At 40.5% G+C, this 19,018-nt stretch overlaps 2 protein-coding genes across 7 annotated transcripts; both read right to left on the bottom strand.

Moving 5' to 3' along the window:
- Positions 1-1,030: 1,030 nt before the first annotated feature.
- On the bottom strand, positions 1,031-7,685 carry tekt1 (tektin 1). The gene is made up of 9 exons (XM_058080458.2): positions 7,583-7,685; positions 6,410-6,501; positions 5,488-5,670; positions 5,245-5,410; positions 3,865-3,993; positions 3,657-3,800; positions 3,369-3,594; positions 2,380-2,576; positions 1,031-2,305 (listed from the first exon to the last, which is right to left on the bottom strand). Exons 1-9 carry the CDS (start codon positions 7,585-7,587, stop codon positions 2,146-2,148), a joined length of 1,302 nt encoding a protein of 433 aa, XP_057936441.2. The 5' UTR covers positions 7,588-7,685; the 3' UTR covers positions 1,031-2,145.
- inpp5ka (inositol polyphosphate-5-phosphatase Ka) lies at positions 7,140-17,976 on the bottom strand. 6 transcript variants are annotated; one of them, XM_058080453.2, is made up of 14 exons: positions 17,876-17,976; positions 17,471-17,534; positions 15,486-15,590; positions 14,953-15,061; positions 14,751-14,867; positions 13,768-13,943; positions 13,109-13,220; positions 12,878-12,987; positions 12,726-12,752; positions 10,619-10,850; positions 9,993-10,130; positions 9,360-9,443; positions 9,175-9,279; positions 7,140-7,813 (listed from the first exon to the last, which is right to left on the bottom strand). In XM_058080453.2, the coding sequence occupies exons 1-14, from the start codon at positions 17,886-17,888 to the stop codon at positions 7,742-7,744; spliced, it is 1,464 nt and encodes a 487-aa protein (XP_057936436.2). In that variant the 5' UTR covers positions 17,889-17,976; the 3' UTR covers positions 7,140-7,741. The 6 variants fall into 6 exon arrangements, with proteins under 6 accessions (XP_057936436.2, XP_057936437.2, XP_057936438.2 ...); XM_058080454.2 differs by having other exon boundaries at positions 10,619-10,847; XM_058080455.2 differs by having other exon boundaries at positions 17,471-17,566; positions 17,876-17,955.
- Between the last annotated feature and the right edge of the window lie 1,042 nt (positions 17,977-19,018).

Genomic DNA, 19,018 nt, shown 5'->3' with positions numbered 1-19,018 from the left:
TTACTGCACATACACAGGTCCCTCGGGGGACATGGTGAAAAAACTAAAAAAAAAAACTATTAATGATGAAGCGGTCATGTAGGAGCAAAATGTAACATTTAACCAGGAATGGACTAATAAAAATATTTGTATACAGCCAATAGCACTAGTACCTTCTTATTTATGTTTTATGCTCATATGATTTAACATGAGATTACTGAGGTTGCCAAAAACTATTATTTTGTACACTTAATTGGATTCATGACGTATCGGTGGATGCGGTTGATAGTTTGAGTGCTGTTTACCTACAAAGACTTAATGGAAAACACATGACAGGTCATTTGCAGAACACCTGACACTTCCTGTGCTGCAAAATACAGCATAATAAAGCATTGTTCAATTTCTATTGCATCTCTTTTTGAAATAGTTTGTTTCTTCCACCATGTTTCCTATTAAACATGATTTATTCTAATGAGCTGCATCTCCGAAGTACACAACGACAACATGTAAAGACATCGAAACATGGACAGAAATGTTGTCACCCACACGTGTCAAACGACATGCAGGCTGCTGAGTGATGGACGACGTCTGACTCAGACATTTTTCTAAAGCAATGACATGCAATCAGGGGGAGGGGGCTGACATGAAAACAACTAATAATAATAATAATAATAATAATAACAAAATAAATATTCATAGTGTATTTGTCAACGGATCTGGGTTATAAACTGATCTTCTGTTAGGGTCAAGGTTAGCTTTGTGCGAGAAACACAGCTACATGTTGGGAGAAAGTGTACCATAAGCTACCCAGCATGCCTTGCGGCGGTAATATATGACTGTTTTGGGGTTTTTTTTATACATGGATACTCCTCATAGATATTTCTTTGTATGCCCACATGGTGCTGTGGGGAGGTTACCTAATGTGGCCCACAGGCTGCGGGTTGCCCACCCCTGCTCTAAGCCCATAATCTCTCACAAACTGGGTGAGTTGCATGGCATATTCTCATTTCTGCATGTTCTTGGCAATATTATAAAACCACGACTTGCGACAGCCTGTGTAATGTCTTTAATGTGAGAGTTATTCATCATCAAGTCATGAATTGAAATAATCTGAAATCAGTGCCTCGGTAGACATAAGCGTGTAGCACGTCAGGGTTCTAACCACACCAAAAGATCATTACAGATGCTTGCCAACTTCTTGGGTAGCCAGCCTGCTATCATCTGATATAGCTTTTGTTGAACAACAGCGGCCTCTGTTGGCCAAACTTGTCATCACAATATGCTGAAAAAGGATGCTCTCGCTTTAACCTCAAATGCATCTTTGTGAAACTCTGTGTCCACATTACTCTTGTGATTTGATGTGATATTTATCCACAATTTTAACCCACCCCTGGCCCACAGTGTGCAAAAAAACACACGGAATGAAGCAGAGCATGATGACCTGCCTTCAGAAATAATTTTCCATCATAAAAAGGAGTGCAAAACCCCCTTCAAGATGAGCACTGCCTTGCTAAAGAAGCTAAGGGTAAAGGTGATGGCCATCTTTAAAAAGAAGGTAGAGTTTCACCGACTGTAGGATGTCGTTACAGACACAATTTGGATTTTTTTGACATAAAGTTGTATGACATCCCCCGTCAGTATTGTAGTGCATCAACGGTAGCTTACACCCCCCCCACTTGGTCCAATGAGCCCAGTTCTGGTTGAATTTTGATGACGAAGAACATAGTTAATTCATTCATTCATTTTCAACCGCTTTTCCTCACAAGGGTTGCGGGGGTGCTGGAGCCTATCTCAGCTGCCTTTGGGCGAGAGGCGGGGTACACCCTGGACTGGTGGCCAGCCAATCACAGGGCACATATAGACAAACAACCATTCACACTCACATTCATACCTATGGACAATTTGGAGTCGCCAATTAACCTAGCATGTTTTTGGAATGTGGGAGGAAGCCGGAGTACCCGGAGAACATGCAAACTCCACACAGAGATGGCCGAGGGTGGAATTGAACTCGGGTGCAGCCCCACGAAAGGAACGATGAAGCTATTAATAAAGACAAATATGGTAGCCTGGCATTTATAGCTGCAAAATAATGCTGAAAATAATGTAAATTATGAAAAGCAGACGTAATTCCAAAAGTAAATGTAATTCCCAAACAGTCCAAGATGCTTAGAAGTTATGGATGACCGTGGGTGCCCTGTGCTGATTGCAGATGACCTCATCAACATAGAGCAGGTTGGCCTTCACCTCAATGTTTTGTTGCAGTTCCAGCTGGCAGCGAACGAGCGCCCTCTGCTGCTCCTCTGAGTCCACCACCGTCTCACGCAACCTGAGCAAGGAATCCACACGTAAATGACAGCCATCGGGAAGAAAATGGGAAACATTTTGTTGATGGGATCGTACTTGCTGATTTGATCGGTAAGCTGGACCACCTCAGCGAGGAGCTGGGATTGAGCTGGATCGTGACAACGCTCTTTGTCAGACCTTTGCTTACGCAAATCCAGCCTCGCCTGAGCCAAGCGGAGAAAATGCTCGTTCTCTGTGATGGCCACTTGGAGATCTTCTCGGATTTTCTGCTGGCTGGCAAACTCCGACAAAACCTAAAAAAGGGAAGGAGCACGTCATACGGATCAGCACAAAGTTTGAAAATGAGTTTTCTCCTTAGAGATGGGAAGTATTGTCATTTGTGGGAAAAACTCGGGAGTAGAACCGCTGCTCCTCTACATTGTGAGAAGCCAGATGAGGTAACTTGGTCCGACCGGAAGAAGACCTCGGGGAAGACACATTGGAGAGACTATGTCTCTCAACTGTGAGCTGGAGAGGGAAGTCTGGGATGAATGGATGGAATTCTCATTCATTCATTCATTTTCTACTGCTTTTTCCTCATGAGGGTTGCGGGTGTGCTGGAGCCTATCCCAGCTGTCTTCGGGCGAGAGGCGGGGTACACCCTGGACTGGTCGCCAGCCAATCACAGGGCACATATAGACAAACAACCATTCACACTCACATTCGTACCTATGGACAATTTGGAGTCGCCAATTAACCTAGCATGTTTTTGGAATGTGGGAGGAAACCGGAGTACCCGGAGAAAACCCACGCATGCACGGGGAGAACATGCAAACTCCACACAGAGATGGCCAAGGGTGGAATTGAACCCTGGTCTCCTAGCTGTGAGGTCTGCACGCTAACCACTAGGCCACCGTGCCGCCCTGGATGGAATTCTAGTTTCAATTAATTTCATGGAAGCACATTCGTGAAGAAACGTCTTAACATGGAACGTCTTAAACCGAGGACCATGAATTCTCTTCTCCCAAATAATCTAAATAGGACTCCAATCATTCGGAATCCAAAAGGTAATTCCTGGTCGTTTGTGGTTTTCCGCTCCGACTTGCCTTAGTGAGCTGTTCCTCCATCTGGCTTTTGGCAGCCTTGATTTGGTGCACGTTCTGCTGCAAGGCCGCCGATGTCGCCTGGAACTGTTTCCGCATGTCGGCAGCCGTCTGGGTGAGAAGAGACTCCACCAGGGCCCTCAGAGCCACGGAGTTGCTCTTCTGCTGCTCCGCTTTAGCTATGTTGAAGTCTGAGCTTCTCTCCCACTCCACAAGTGTCACTGGAAAACTGAAAAGGCACTTTTTCATTGTGAAGACCTTACACAATACACAAAGAACACGGTGGTTCACCTGGAGGAGGCCATCTTGGGATTGGACATTTGCGTGTTTTTGAGCGAGTGTGGCGTCATCGAGGCACAGGAGTTGTCCAAATGCTGAGCCTCGTATTTCTCTTTCAGATCTTGTTCAATCTCGAACTTGGAAGCTTGATTCAATCTAATGGATGGATGAAGATGTTCATAAACATCATGGATCATCTCGGGGTGAGTTGCTCTCTCACCGTATCTGCTCAGTGATCTGCATGACGACACGCTGCAGGAGGGACATGACGCCTTTGGTGAGCTCCCCCTCCTTCACCAGCTCTCTGCTGACCTCATCGTGCAGCTTCTCAGACGGGTGCCGTTTATTTCTGCAGACAATATATCATGCAGAAATGTTAGCATACGTATTAGCATAGAGACCAGGGGGTGTCCAAAGTGCGTTCCGGATGCTATCTTTGGCTCACAGCTAATTTTTTTTTGCTTCTCATTGACTTTTCTTGGGCAGTGGAGCCCGATGGTCAACACTTAAGACATTTGATCGGTAAATATATTTTAAAAAACAGTGCAAAATGGTGTATGCTCACACTGCTAAAGAAACACAACCATTCAATACAGTCCTATAATTGTGATGTTTCCGCGAAACATTACAAAGGTGGTTGAGGTCAACATTTACTGAGGCATTTGATCGGTAAAAACTGTGCAAAATGGTGCACGCTCACGTACGGTGTCGCTCGCTACATTGAAAAGAAACACAACCATTCAATACGTTTATATGGTGTCGATTTTATGCCCTAAAATTGTGATGTTTCCGTGAAAAACATTACAAAGGTGGTTGATATCGAATGTCTTCATTCACAAACAACCATTCACACTCACATTCATACCTATGGACAATTTAGAGTCGCCAATTAACCTAGCATGTTTTTGGAATGTGGGAGGAAACCGGAGTACCCGGAGAAAACCCACGCATGCACGGGGAGAACATGCAAACTCCACACAGAGATGGCCGAGGGAGGAATTGAACTTGGGTCTCCTAGCTGTGAGGCCTGCGCATTAACCACTCGTCTACCCATTTAGCCGTTTTTATGCTTGAAAATGCTTCATTTAGGCCAAAAAATATGTGAGATTGCATTTTCTATACTAATGACCATTTCAACCACAAAATAGCATTTTATTTATATATTTTATTTCATTAATATTATATTTATATAAATATGTATATTTATATATATATATTATATATTTATTATTCACATTATTTTATTAATATATTTTTGCGAGTTAAGTCACAAAATTGCATTTTTTATACTAATGACCATTTCAACCACAAAATAGCATGATTTTATTAATATATTTTATTCAAATATATACATAAATAGGTATATATATTACATAATAATTATTACAATTATTCATATTGTTTCCATTATTTTATTAATATATTTTTTGTGAGTGAAGTCACAAAATTCGAAGTGGACAACTATTTTGCAAAGCTAAAATGTAGATGTTAGGTTTCAATAGCTAATCATGTTTTAATGTGTAGGATTCGTATGAGGTCAAGAGAAGGTGCGTACGCTTTATAGGCCACACTAGGCCACATAGTCCTTGGAGAAACTCACCTTTCATCCATACAAAGAACAGTGACTCGAAGAGGCCCCTTGCAGGCCTCCACAGCTTTCATCACTCGGTCCTGCAGCACAATAAGCCCTTCCGATTCCAAAATATTCTCTTCCAACTTCAGCTCAAGCTCCTTCTTCATAAACTGTATGTCTCTGACTCGATGGCCTGCGCGACAGAAGAAATGCATCCTGAGTTCATCTGTGTCCAGAACTTGGGACTTTCCTCATGTTGGGAGTCTTTACCCAGTTTTTCGTTGTCGTCATCCTGCAGGCGTTTGCAGGCTTTGTTACTTTCCTCAATCAGCCTGGTGCATTCTCCTCTGAAGACCTTGGATTGGTTCCGTATGACCTCGATGCTCTCCAGAGTGGATCCGCCAATCAGCTGGGTTTTTCTTCCTTGCGTGGACATCTTTCTCCGAAAGGTCACTGACCGGAGAAACATAAAAACGGAATGGAAATGGTAGTTCTAAACTTCTTGTATAATTGAATGGTTCTTTTAGCCAGATTTTGGGGGTTTTGTCTGTTTTTGTCAGAATTATAAATACTGGCTCAAATATAGAACAGAGTCAACTATAACTTGAAGGTCATGTAACATTCATGATTAACTGCAGTCAGTAGTACTTGGTATCGAATCGACACAATTTAGGCTATGCCAGACCCGGATTGAAAGTCACAACTATGGTGCGTTCCGGTTAGTTTGAAAAGCAGGAATTAGCATCCAACCGGTCGGAAAAGTACATAAAAGTGAAAAAACACACCCTGAAATCCAGACTAATCCCACTATTCTCAATCGTGAGGTCACGATTAACAGTCCCCCAACACGACTGTTGCCATATTCGTGACGCTCAACTTACGTGTATTCTTGTTTTCGCAATTATAGAGCTGTAATTGCTGCCTTTAAGAAATTAAACTGTTTACTTGTTCTTAAAAAGGTCAATATTAATAACAGACTTGTCCACACAAATACTACGGCACAACAGCTTCAATATGTATAAACTCGTGTTATAAAGTTAGAGATAACGCAAGTTATCATTTTTTTGTGCTCATCCGAGGGTATTTGAACGCAGCACGAGTCAACGCTGATAGCCTAGCATGAATAGCCTTTTGAAAGCATTACAACGTTATTCAGCAAGTGTGAGCAGAACACATTGAAATGATTCCATACCTTTTTTTACGTCCGTTGAAATAATCCTCTTGGGACAGGGCAACAATTTCGATCTGCCTCTCCCTGACTGCAATGGCTTGGCCACGTGGTTACTATGGAAACAGATAAACAAACGTCCAAGGAGACCACCAAACCTTTGTAACGCGGCCATATAGCAACATATAGGCTATATACACATAATATACACACACTGTACAAAAAAACTTCCAACAATTAAAACGCTTTTACATTCCAGAAAACAACAGAATAAACAACGTATAAATAAATATAGATATATAATTTTTATAATTGCACTTTCAAAGCCAGAATGTTTGGTCTTTCTGTCACAGTACATAACATAGTTTCACTGCTATAAGGAAGTAAACCAGTTTCTTGGAAATGACATCCAGGTTTCTACAGTACATGGGTTCCAGCAAGCTAAAACAAAACAAACTGAAAAAAGGTTAGATAAAGGTGAAATTGTTATTATAAAAACAGTGTCAAATGTTCCATCAGAAGCCATCAATATCATACCACCTTGATGAAAAGGTATGATTACTATAAATTACATATTTATCGAAACACTTGCATCAAATAAGAAAAAAAAAACAATTGACATTTCAAAAGGCACTTACTAAAACCAAACATAGAACAAATCATTTCATATCTCATATATACTTAAGCATACATGTTTGCATTCTCTATTTTACTGTAACAGTTTGTATTTCCAATAAAGACTTAATATTCAAAATGACTTTAAGGTGCTATTTTATTTAACCTGCCAAGACAGCAAGCTAAAAAAAAAAAGAGCTGAAGTTGTTTGAGAATTGGTCAAAAATAAACGTGTTTTCAAGTCCGCCAGGAACAGATGGAATTTTCAATGAATTAGATTGGTTGAGAGGAAAAGAAAAAAAGTCAATGGACTCTTTCAACAACAGCAGTTCATCCACAACACTGGGTTTACATATTCTACACTCGATAAACAATTAAAATGCATAAAAAGGGTTAAAAGAAGATTACAGCATTGGCAATACAGTACATCATGGACACTTAAGGTGTTAATACTGCAGGATGTTTGTGACGATACTGTGACGGGAAAAAAGGGATATTTCAAAATGAAAATGAAGGTGAATGTGCAGTTATCATTCATAAAATCTGCCGTCTTATCATCGACTCCAGCATTCTAGAACTGACCTCATCAAGCAACATGCTGAAGTGGATTCCTAGCCTTTCAAAGCACGAGGGTGCCGCCTCGAACACACTGCAAGCTTTCAGCAACGGTATGATGAAAAGGCAATAGTACAAGCGCTGTTTGGTTGTGGAAAACCAGGCGTCAATCTGTCAGTGGATGCTTCAGTCCTGAATCTTGTCCGTTGCTCCAGTTTGATGCAAACCCTCTTCAATTGCCACCTTGGACGCATGGACCTAGAAAAGAGAGCAATATGACTTACACCAGTTGTCCTTTTTAAAATTTTTTACATTTTGTTTTTGACCTTTTTCACGTATGCATGACATTATTATTATTATTATTATTATTTTATTTTTTTATTATCATTATTCATTCATTCATTTTCTACCACTTATCCTCACAAGGGTCGCGGGGGGTGCTGGAGCCTATCTCAGCCGTCTTCGGGCAAGAGGCGGGGTACACCCTGGACTGGCGGCCAGCCAATCACAGGGCACATATAGACAAACAACCATTCACACTCACATTCATACCTATGGACAATTTGGAGTCGCCAATTAACCTAGCATGTTTTTGGAATGTGGGAGGAAATCGGAGTACCGGGAGAAAACCCATTATTATTATGATGATCATTATTATTATTATTATTTTTATTATGGTTAAAACGGATGCAATCACAATTTCGTTATGAATGTCATATTTTTTTATGACACCCTTCTTTTCTTTACACATTTAAACAGTATGTGGTCAACAGTGCTTTCATTTTGAAGGCAGGAAGTGTGTTGTGTGTGAGTGTTGAGAATGTCAGTTGGCGGTTAAGACGAGTTGGGAGCAAGAGTAAACGTGCCTCTCGTCCTTATTTGTAACTTGCACAGTGTCAGCGGCCATCAGAAAACACAAGGCGGTAAAAGACTTTTCACTATTTGTGCATATAAGACCACAGAAAAACACTGTAAACACATGCATGCAGCCTCACTAGCATGCTCTGCTAAACTAAGCTAATCTTCCTAGATTTTTGACAGTGTTTCAGGTTGACATTTGACATGTTTACATCGGGAGGGGGCGCACTAGGGTTTGTGACGAGATTCTGCCACAATTGAGTGGTCCGCCAGGGAAACACTTCCCCACAAATGTTCCTTCTCTTCAGGATATGTTGATTCCGCAAGAGTCCGTGTTCAATCATAGATTTCGCTTATATCGGAAAGTCATTATTGCAAAATAGGGTGCTGGAAGAGAGAGGAGGGGATCCACGCCAACAACTTCTTCCATCGTTTGTCATCTCATGTCTGTTTGTTAACATTCTGACAATTTTTGCAACATTTCTTCTTTCGTTACCAAAATGGAATTTTTGACTTCCCATCCATTCAGCCACAAGGTCGCCACTTCTGTATTCCGTGAGTTCTAGACTAGTTTGTACGCAATTATGGATGATAACCCAAACCGAGGCAACAATTTTCATTAAAACTGAGTATTAAGAAACTAAAATGTGGTACTGTTAATGTCTTTTTTTAAGAGGGGGAGGGTAAACCTCAACAAAATCAGCAGTGATTCAAATAATTACTTCCCCCACGTATGTATGCTACATAACATTCACACTCACCTTGAATGGTTGGCTGATTCCAATAATGCACTGCCAAGTGTTACAGTAGTAGCCCAGCACACACTCTCCTCCCCGAACTGGGATCTCCTCTTTACTCATGTACACCTACGTACAAACGCAGGGTCGCCAAGAATTACTCCCCAATATGCCACTTACCCCCGCCCATGCCATTCACCATTTGCTACCTTGATGACTTCTTCATCGATGGCCACTTCGTCATCTTTGACCCACGTGTATGTGATGTAGTCTGACACGCCGGTGAATCCAACCTGAAACATTAACATATTCAAGACCTCATAACAATATTAACTCATTCGCTACCAAAAGATGCTGTATTTATAAATGCTGTATTTATACGTTCTTTTTGCACAAGAGGCAAAAAGAGGTTCTAAAGAACAGAAAGAGGTAGAAACAAATGTTTTTTCTGATGAAAGATGAGTCTAATTATGGTATACACCGTGTTTATATAGCCCTTGAACTCTGAACTTGAATTCTGTGTGCCTTCAAAAATCAGTCCAAATCATCAAAAATGGCTGTTACTGCAAGGGATGTCTTTTGCAAGATGGCTGGGATTGAATGAGTTAAATATGATGTTGGTCATTTTGTGTTGTCTGCTTATAAAGCAGGCTTAGCGCGCAGACCTCACAGCTTGGAGACCCGAGTTCAATCCCACCCTCTGCCATCTCTGTGTGCAGTTTGCATGTTCTCCCCGTGTATGTGTGGGTTTTCTCCGGGTACTCCGGTTTCCTCCCACATTCCAAAAACATGCTAGGTTAATTGGCAACTCCAAATTGTCCATAGGTGCTTGTAAAGCCGACCTTATAAAGTCCAATCCAGTCCCACGAACTGGAAGGGAATGGCTGCAGCGGCCTGTAGAGGAGCATGGCGTCAATGTCTGCACTCCATTCGCCCTCAGCCAGCAGATGCACCGCAGGAGTCGTGTACATTTTCTTCAACTGAAAAGAAAGCGTGAAGCAGACTCAGTTAAACAAATGCCATTTTTAAAGTACATGTAATACATATTGTAATTATGACTACATAACTACTCATAACCTTTCCAACAGGGGTTGGCAAAATGCGGACCGTGGGATGCCTGTTTTACCTGGCCCACCGGGCATTTTCAAATTCCTTTTTTTAAACATTTAACATTGAAACTGTAGCCGGAAGGGAACTGTATGTCTATATCAGGTGTGAGCAAACTACGGCCCGGGGGCCACATCCGGCCCACCAAGTATTTGAATACTTTGAAAAAATTTTTTAAGTATTTAATTTAAACTTAACATACAACCTGGCTTGAGCCAACCTTTTGATGGTTTAAGTAGCTGTTTTATCAATTTTGTTATTTATGTGGTCTGCTGTTTACAAAGCACATATAGCAGATTGCATGGCACTTTTCCAGATACAATAATTCTAGGTGGACCATTACATTCAGTCATACAGTCACCTTCAGTGTAAAGATACCAGTGACAGGTTTGTGGTCACTGATGCTGTACTCCATGTGGCTGGTGTACAAGTCCTGGTCCAGCTCTAAAAGCTTTTCTTCAGGTTCTTCTAGCTCCTTGACATGATCCGTGTCTGGTATGTCGCCGCATTCGTCTTGCTTGTCAGAAGGCAGTGCTTTGGGTCTGAGGCGCCAGAGAATTCTGTCCGTCCAGGCCGGTTTGCGCTTTTTACTGCTGGTTGGTGATCATGGGAGATAGAGATCAGAGAGGATGAGGGTTTCATTAGATTTAAATAAAGTTTTCATCAAATGTGAGTACAAGGAATGGTAGGATGATGATGTGTTTAGTACTACAAGTTAATACAGCCCAATAAAGCACATTGCTTCCCAGGCATCATCAGCTTGGTTTACATACACTCCAGGGACCTCGCTGCTATGTAAACAAAAAACACAATAGGCCACAGGAACCTTTTAGTTCCAGGTACTAAAATTACCCAGAAGTAAAAGTTCCTGAAAATTTGCATGCCTGCGTCTGTTATCGTCCAGCCAAACAGTACCCAAACAAAGAATGGATAGTGGTTCTTTTAGAGTTGGTACACCATAGACAAAGTCCGGCCAAGGAATCCTTTAATCGTCTTTGTTATTTTTGTGTATGGGTTGTTTATTTGTTGACAGAACGCACACAGAATAGAATAACTCTTAATCAGCCTCCTTCTTTCCAACACTAACTGATGAGGCGTTCAAGTGCACTGCATATGTCTGAGCCTTAAATGTCTTTTAAGTGCCAGAAGTTTAATTAGGAAGGCGACAAACACAATTGAATTCAAGGAATCAACAAAAAATTAAAAAGTAGCCATATTACATATTAAATATATGGTTGTTTGTATGAATACTGTCAGGTACGTAGGTAGGTAGGTAGGTAGATACTTTATTCATCCCCATGGAGAAATTTGCATGTTCCAGCATACTTCATAGAAGTAGAATATCTTTAAAAAAAGCACGTTATGATTAAAAGACACAGTAAACCAACTTTAAGATGCAGTAAGTACTTAAATACACAGCCAAATTGAAAAAAAATAGACTTATCAAAGCATTTTCTTTCCACTTTTTTCCACTTTAGCCACTCATTTATACAACAGCATTTAGGACACTAAAAAAAAACAGTCCAGTTCAAACCGTGTTCAAACAAAGCTGCAAAAAGTGCCTCAAGACCATGTAGTTTGCATGCAGGGCTAGTGCCATGAGCATGCAAACCTAACTGCTTGTCGTCCCAGTCTTATACAAAAGCATATTTTTTTCTCTCCTCAACATAAACTCGTATATTTGCATCAGTTTTTAATGTAACATACGAGCATGCATGTGCCTGCCTTTGGTTTACAAGCACCAAGTGCTGATGAGCGACTCGGGGACAAAGTCAGTGCATTCACATGCACACTTCGGATGACTGCCACTGAATGGTTGTTTTATATGTCTATATGTGCCCTGCGGTTAGCTGGCGACCAGTCCAGCGTGCACCCGACTGAAGTCAGCTGGGATAGGCTCCAGCATACCCCCGCGACCCTAATGAGGATAAGAAGTACACAAAATGGATGGATTACTGCCACAGTTCATTCTCCCATGGTAACGCAATATATAATATATAATATGTTATTGTGGGAGTTGGCAGGAGGCTGCTTTTAAGATGATGATACAGCCTTCAAACTACATAAACTATGTAAGAGTCTTGAACGGTGCACATCGCCTAAGTAAAAACAGACTAATGATAAATAACTTACACCACGATTGTGCCTTTGCGTCATCACAGGATGTTGACAATGAAGACTAGCGTTTCACTTCACACACCCTTCCGTGCAGAGTGGTAAGCAGCAAGACATTATACGTACTTAGGAAGTTAGTTCTGCTTTTGTCATGTCTATGTTAGTTAAAAGGTGAGAATACCCATACTGTAAATCTGCCATTGTGACTACCCTATGTTATGTTATGTACAGTTATGTATGTTAAGACGTGATGTTAAAAGAAGCATTTACATCCACACCAAAGTACAGTTGACTGTGTTATAGAAGGGGTGTACTTTTGCTAGTGTGGAAATAAATGTGTTATGAACGCTTACGTAAAGGCAAACCATGTCCGGTAGAGCCTGTAAGCATCAAAAGAGGAGCAGGTCAAATATACGTATTAATATTGTAAGAATGCAAGCATTCTTTTTGTGACTCAAAAGTAGCTGATGTTGTATCTGGTGCAACACAAATACAAAAGGGTTACCTGCTGTCATATGTGTCTGTGTTCAGGTCAAATTTGTACGTGGGTTGGAAGTCTAGAGGGCCTTCCTCAAACTCTTGGAGCAGCTTCTCCTTTTTCTTCATCATGATCAGCTGAGAACGACATCACACAAGCAATACATGACCTTCTACGCATATGTTCTTGAATCAGCCGTGATGAATAATACCCATGTTGGTGAAGCCACTGGCCTATGGATAAAAGTCTGTGTCAAACCTGGTCTTTGCTCCACAGCAAGCTGTAGTTTTTATTGTTGATGCACGTTCGGACAAAGTGCATACCGTGGTCCTCAATTCGAAAGTTGAGATCTCCAAACCAGAAGACCAACCTTGACGAAAGAGCAAAGAAAAACAATCAGACTGCACTTCCGAAATAAACAAAAAACAGACTGTGTACATATATTTATACTGTTTATTCTGTATATTTTGTATTTTCTTTCTTTTTTTAATAGATGTGTCTGCACCTACTTCACCAAAACAAATTCCTAGTATGTGTTTCATCATACCTGGCAATAAACCATTTCTCATTCTGATTCTGAAAGACAGGATCAATTTCTAAGATTTTCTTGCCGTGTTTTGATGATGCCAACCACAGAAGAGCACGAGTGCTGGTACACACATCTCTGTCCAGGCTGCTAAATACAATACAGAATGGCTAAACACACAGCAAAATAGGTCATAGGGCAGCACCATAGGGTAGTTGTTAGCACGTCTGTTCTCAGGGTACTCCAGCTTCTCAAAGGTTAACGTTAGGCTAACTGGAGTCAGCTAACCTGACTTGAACGTGACAATCCTTTACTGTTAAGATTTGCTCGGTACAAGAGTACAAGTGTTTTGTCTTCTGTTGGTTGGACCGTATTTAGTCTAAGCACTCACCTGTGGTCAAGAATTGTCTGAGCCTTGTCACAGTTGAAAATCTGCTGGGCGGTGATAGACTCAAACTCAACCACTCGCTCGGTGACATTATTCATGTGAGCGGCCAAGTGACAGTTGAGGAAACAGAGCATGTGGCCGTAGAAAGACAGACGAATGGATACACCTCCTTTGTTACCCTAAGAGACACAGAGGATAACATCATTTCACGTCATTGTTTTAGTTGCCCTCTGTTTCTGGCCTGGAGTTTTGAATACTGTGTGCACCTGCTGAGACACACTGCGGAAGCAAAACATCTCATTATTTAAACTTAAACATTATTTAACTCATTATGTCTCCCAAGGGGATGTGCGCCAAAGAAAAGGCATCACCATGAAAGTGAAAATTAATATCCTAAAAAGCTGTCTGCAAGCAAGTCTAAAAAGCAAGTCTGGCTGCTCAACTGTCGCAACCATTATAAAGATAAAGATATTGAATGCTAATGAATGGGGCGGCACGGCGGTCGAGTGTTTAGCGCGCAGACCTCACAGCTAGGAGACCAGGGTTCAATTCCACCCTCGGCCATCTCTATGTGGAGCTTGCATGTTCTCCCCGTGCATGCGTGGGTTTTCTCCGGGTACTCCGGTTTCCTCCCACATTCCAAAAACATGCTAGGTTAATTGGCGACTCCAAATTGTCCATAGGTATGAATGTGAGTGTGAATGGTTGTTTGTCTACATGTGCCCTGTGATTGGCTGGCGACCAGTCCAGGGTGTACCCCGCCTCTTGCCCGAAGACAGCTGGGATAGGCTCCAGCACCCCCGCGACCCTTGTGAGGATAAGCGGTAGAAAATGAATGAATGCTAATGAATGTTAGAGGGGTCATGGATTCCGTGCGCTGTTACATACAGTTCTGGGAGTTGTCCTATTTATATCTAGTGTCTTGCAGGGGAGGCTCGCCTCACACTTTGAAAACCTCTGATGTACTTGACTTTGTTTGTCTTTACCCAATAGCCAAAGACGCCAGTGCGCGTGTATGTGGACTGGATGTCCCGGATGAACGGGAGGTGCTCCAGTTTGGTGAAGAAGAGCAACAGGAGACCCTGCATTCTGATAGAGGACACCTGAAACACAAAGATATGCACATAAACACTACATAGAGATTATGTGTGCCAAAGTACAGCTCAACAAAAACGGCTCACGTTGTACCTTAACATAATTCAATGGCGCTAAGGTGGTCATAAGAAAATGGCTCCAGGGGTCATCAAACACAACATCTGACAGGAATCTCACAGGTCCAGAGTACACCTCCTGCAGGCTTGCATAAACACAGTTTTGATTTCATTGTTGTTATTCTCCATACTATGTATCTATGAGCAAAATAATGGAAATTAATACATGTAGGAATTTGGAAGTTGTTTTTTTTTTTTAAATACTGTTTAACTGTTTGTCTCCAATTTTGCAATAGTCATCCCTCGTGAATCGCAGTTCACCGGTTCCACACCACACATGATAACCCAATTTCCACAAAGTAAGATTCCTTATTCATAAATTGAACATTTACATATTTGGAGCATAGAAAACTTAACCTTCAAAATGCAGTTTTCAACATTATTCGAGCCTTGTAGACATGAAATAACACCCCTATAGTCACCTTTACACTCTTAAAATAAATAATAAAATTACAATACAATACAATAATAAAACTCTGTAAAAATACAACTCCACCTTACACCACATACCCAAAGACATAGATGTCTGGAAGCTTTGGAGACTCCAAATGGAGAAGTGAGCTCATGTCAGCTGGAGGATCAGCTGTGGCCACATTCCACGTCACCAAGTGTAGCCTGGGGGCAATATTGAGGAAGAAAAAGCATTATATCCATCCGGCCTAAAAAGGAACCCTGAAAACTCCACAGTGGCATTAAAAGAAATCCATTAAGCGAGTAAAAATACTTTTTCACAGTGTTTCAAACACACAGTGTCCAGTCATACGGTATGTGTACATCCACACACCACAACAGTACCACATATTGTACTATGGTACTCACTAGGGGTGAGTGGATCGATATTTCTCTTTCCAAATCTTGTGTTGTTCATATTGTCACATTCAGGAAAGTCCTTAATTACTATAGTACTGTATTAGTTACTAAAACTCCAAACTCTACAGTGTAGTCATCGATTTCCCGCAACTATTTTTCCAGCATAGTACTCAGTTGCTGGTAGTGTGCAGATTTGACCGCACTGCAAGTGTAACAATGAGAACATGCTTCGATGCTGATTCTGTAGTATTTAGTAAGCTAACAAGCACTCTATGTGGAAATGACAGACACACAAATCCCACACATCTGTGTCTGAAAGCTACTTAATTGGGAGGAGAGAAGTAAATAAGCACGTTGAGGTTTAGCAGCTTCCATAAAAGTCAAAGTACAATACAATGCATGCAACATAATTAGGGAACTGGTTCCTATGTCTACAGCGATGTTTGCCAAAAACTTTGTTTAAGCTCATTGCAAAATGCTGAATGGAAAATTAGTCCTTTTTATTACATTGCGTTAACATTTAAAGTTCAAATCCCTCAGTAAGCCGTTGATCCGCTGCTGAGGTTGTTAGGGCTGTTCCAAAAACATGAACAGTCCAGAATTTTTTTTGGGGGGGGGCAACACAAAAAAACATTAAAAAAGGTTATAAATTAATATGTAGTAGAGTGACTGAAAGAAGTATTTGATCTCTGAACCTACGGTTGTGTTCAAAATTATTCACCCCCTCACTGTAATAATGTGTTTTACCAAGTTTGCTATTTATTTTTATTTAGCTTGTTTATAATCAGATCCAAGAATGACTTGTAAATTTTACAAATGCAACTGAAATCACCAACAAATGTCCTTTCTGTGTTTACCACTTTGACAAAATAATTAAACCCCTTGGTCACATACATCCATAGTACTTAGTAAAACACCCATTGGTAATAATAACGTCTTTCAGACATGACACAAAGTTTCTTGCAGCAATCTACAGGAATCGTAGCCCACTCCTCATGGGCAAAGAAGTCTAGTTCACTGGCGTTTTGAGGTTTACGTGTTGCAACTGCCTTCTACAAGTCCCACCACAGATTTTCTACCGGATTTAAGTCAGGCGATTGCAATGGCCACTCCAAAATCTCCCAACCCTTCATCTGCAACCAAGCTTTGGTAGATTTGCAGGTCCAATGTCTCGGTTTTGTAACTGACTGCATGACATTTACACCCAAGATCTCCTGAATTGAGTGAACTGAATTCATGGTACCTTGTAAACACTCAAGATTTCCTGTACCTGAAGAAGCAAAACGAATAATGTTTGTTTTCCATTTTCTAAAACCCTTTCCAGATAGCAATTACATTTATTAAATGACACTAAACTACATTTTGAAGTGATTTACGTCTAAGCCTAATTAAACAGACATCCTGAAAAAAGAACAGTTTTTTATCATTAATTATTAAGGGGGGCAAAATATATCTAGAGTCCATACAGTGATAAGCAACGTGCAGCAGGTATTCATCCGCTGAGCGAGTCAAGATAGAAATTTTAACTACAAAATGTCGTAAACCGAGGGCCACCTAAATATTTATGGATATCAACCCACATTTGTTTACATTCTGTTTGACATCAGCGTTCATCGAACTTCACACCAAAGGAAAAATATGCTATATTAGGGTTGTTGATATGACCTTTTAAGGACGTTTCTTACCTAAAGTTGTCTCCTTCGCTGTCTCCGCTGTTCAAATCATCATTTCCCGCCATCCTTTCAGTACCTGGAAGTTATCATTCACGCAACAAATGGAAGCTGAAGAAAGGTAAACAAGCAATATCCCCTGGGCTGACAACTCACTGAGCAATTTCAATACGATTAAAGGACCAAGTTTGCCATTTCAACAACAGTTTAAGAAGCGTTCAGAGTTGATAATTGAATGAATAGTAGCTTTGTTTGGACGAGTAGGCTACAAACATGAAACGTAGTACTACTCAGTAATATCTACAAGGTCCGACATCAAATGCGACGTTAGCTAGCTTGAAAAAACAACAGCCGTCACACAAAAACCGTACCACGCAATTGAAACGATTGATATTGTACATATTCGGTGTGTTATGATACCTGATATGATCATATGATGGTTGTTTTCATAGCTTGTACCGCAGCTGTGCAGTCATCGACTTATTGATGTTGACGGTACCGCCCCGGAAAAGGTATTGATTTCCTTCAAAATAAAGGCCCCGAAAGGCGTTCATTTCATTACAGGCTATTATTTCGTCGTTTGTTTTTTTTACTGTACGTCCATGTTCTGGAAGCACTCACACGTTTCTATTTTTAAGGGGTTAATTTACGTAGATTACGTCAGAAATATATGTGGAAAAACATGGTGAGAAATAGTATAGTGGTGAAGTGCAAAAACAAATGTCCAACTGAAACACCTTTACATTGCATGACGCATATTTGCTTCCTAATATTGTAATGACGTAAATTTGACGCAGGATGCCTGTTTTAACCAACAGAAGCTCCTGTTTATAGGACAAGTAGAAATATTTGGAAATAAAATTAAGGGTCAAACGAAGCTCTTACTCTGAAAATTTGAAGTGTTACTGTATTGCTTCTCGCAGGGCTGTCCAAAGGGCAGCAGGTTTTTTATTGGCTTGGATTGTATTTTTTTAAAGGAAGAAAATTGTGTTGTCTTTTTTTGCATATCATTTCATCAAAAATACACAAAGTGAAATGTTTCAGTTTTTACATTAAACTTTATGATTAAAAGGTGGACAAAATACAAACCTGTTAATATTATATCATATGTGCACTCACTTATATGTTAATGGTTGTGTGTGGAATTACTTTAACAGGACAGCAAATTTACATTCTATCAAAGTTATGTCCCATGAAAGGAAAAGATATAATAACATGTAGTAGTATATATATGTATATATATTATTCCTAGCAGAGCAGGTCATTGGCCAATGACTGCCATGATGGGAGCGAGAGTTCATGAGCAGCCATTGGCTAATGAACTCCTCTGCTGGGAATAATACATTATGAGAAGAAGTTAAAATAGTTGCTGTCTTTTGTTTTTTTTTTTACTTGTATATTTCTTAGGTACACATGAGTGTTAAGTTGCTGTGTGATGATTTTTTTTTAAAATGACATGGACATTAACTTTATATTTTCAATATAAAGTATTCATGTGGTGTATTTCATCACATAATTTGTTCAATGTGAGGAAATACGAACAAAAGAATGACAAAGATCAGA

Source organism: Doryrhamphus excisus, linkage group LG8 (assembly GCF_037039965.1).
Source record: "Doryrhamphus excisus strain RoL-2023G ecotype Guam linkage group LG8, RoL_Dexc_Guam_v1.1, whole genome shotgun sequence".
In the NCBI taxonomy this organism is placed as follows: Eukaryota; Metazoa; Chordata; class Actinopteri; order Syngnathiformes; family Syngnathidae; genus Doryrhamphus; species Doryrhamphus excisus.
Note: the sequence above shows the minus strand (reverse complement) of the source record. Positions and strands in the feature narration are given on the sequence as shown.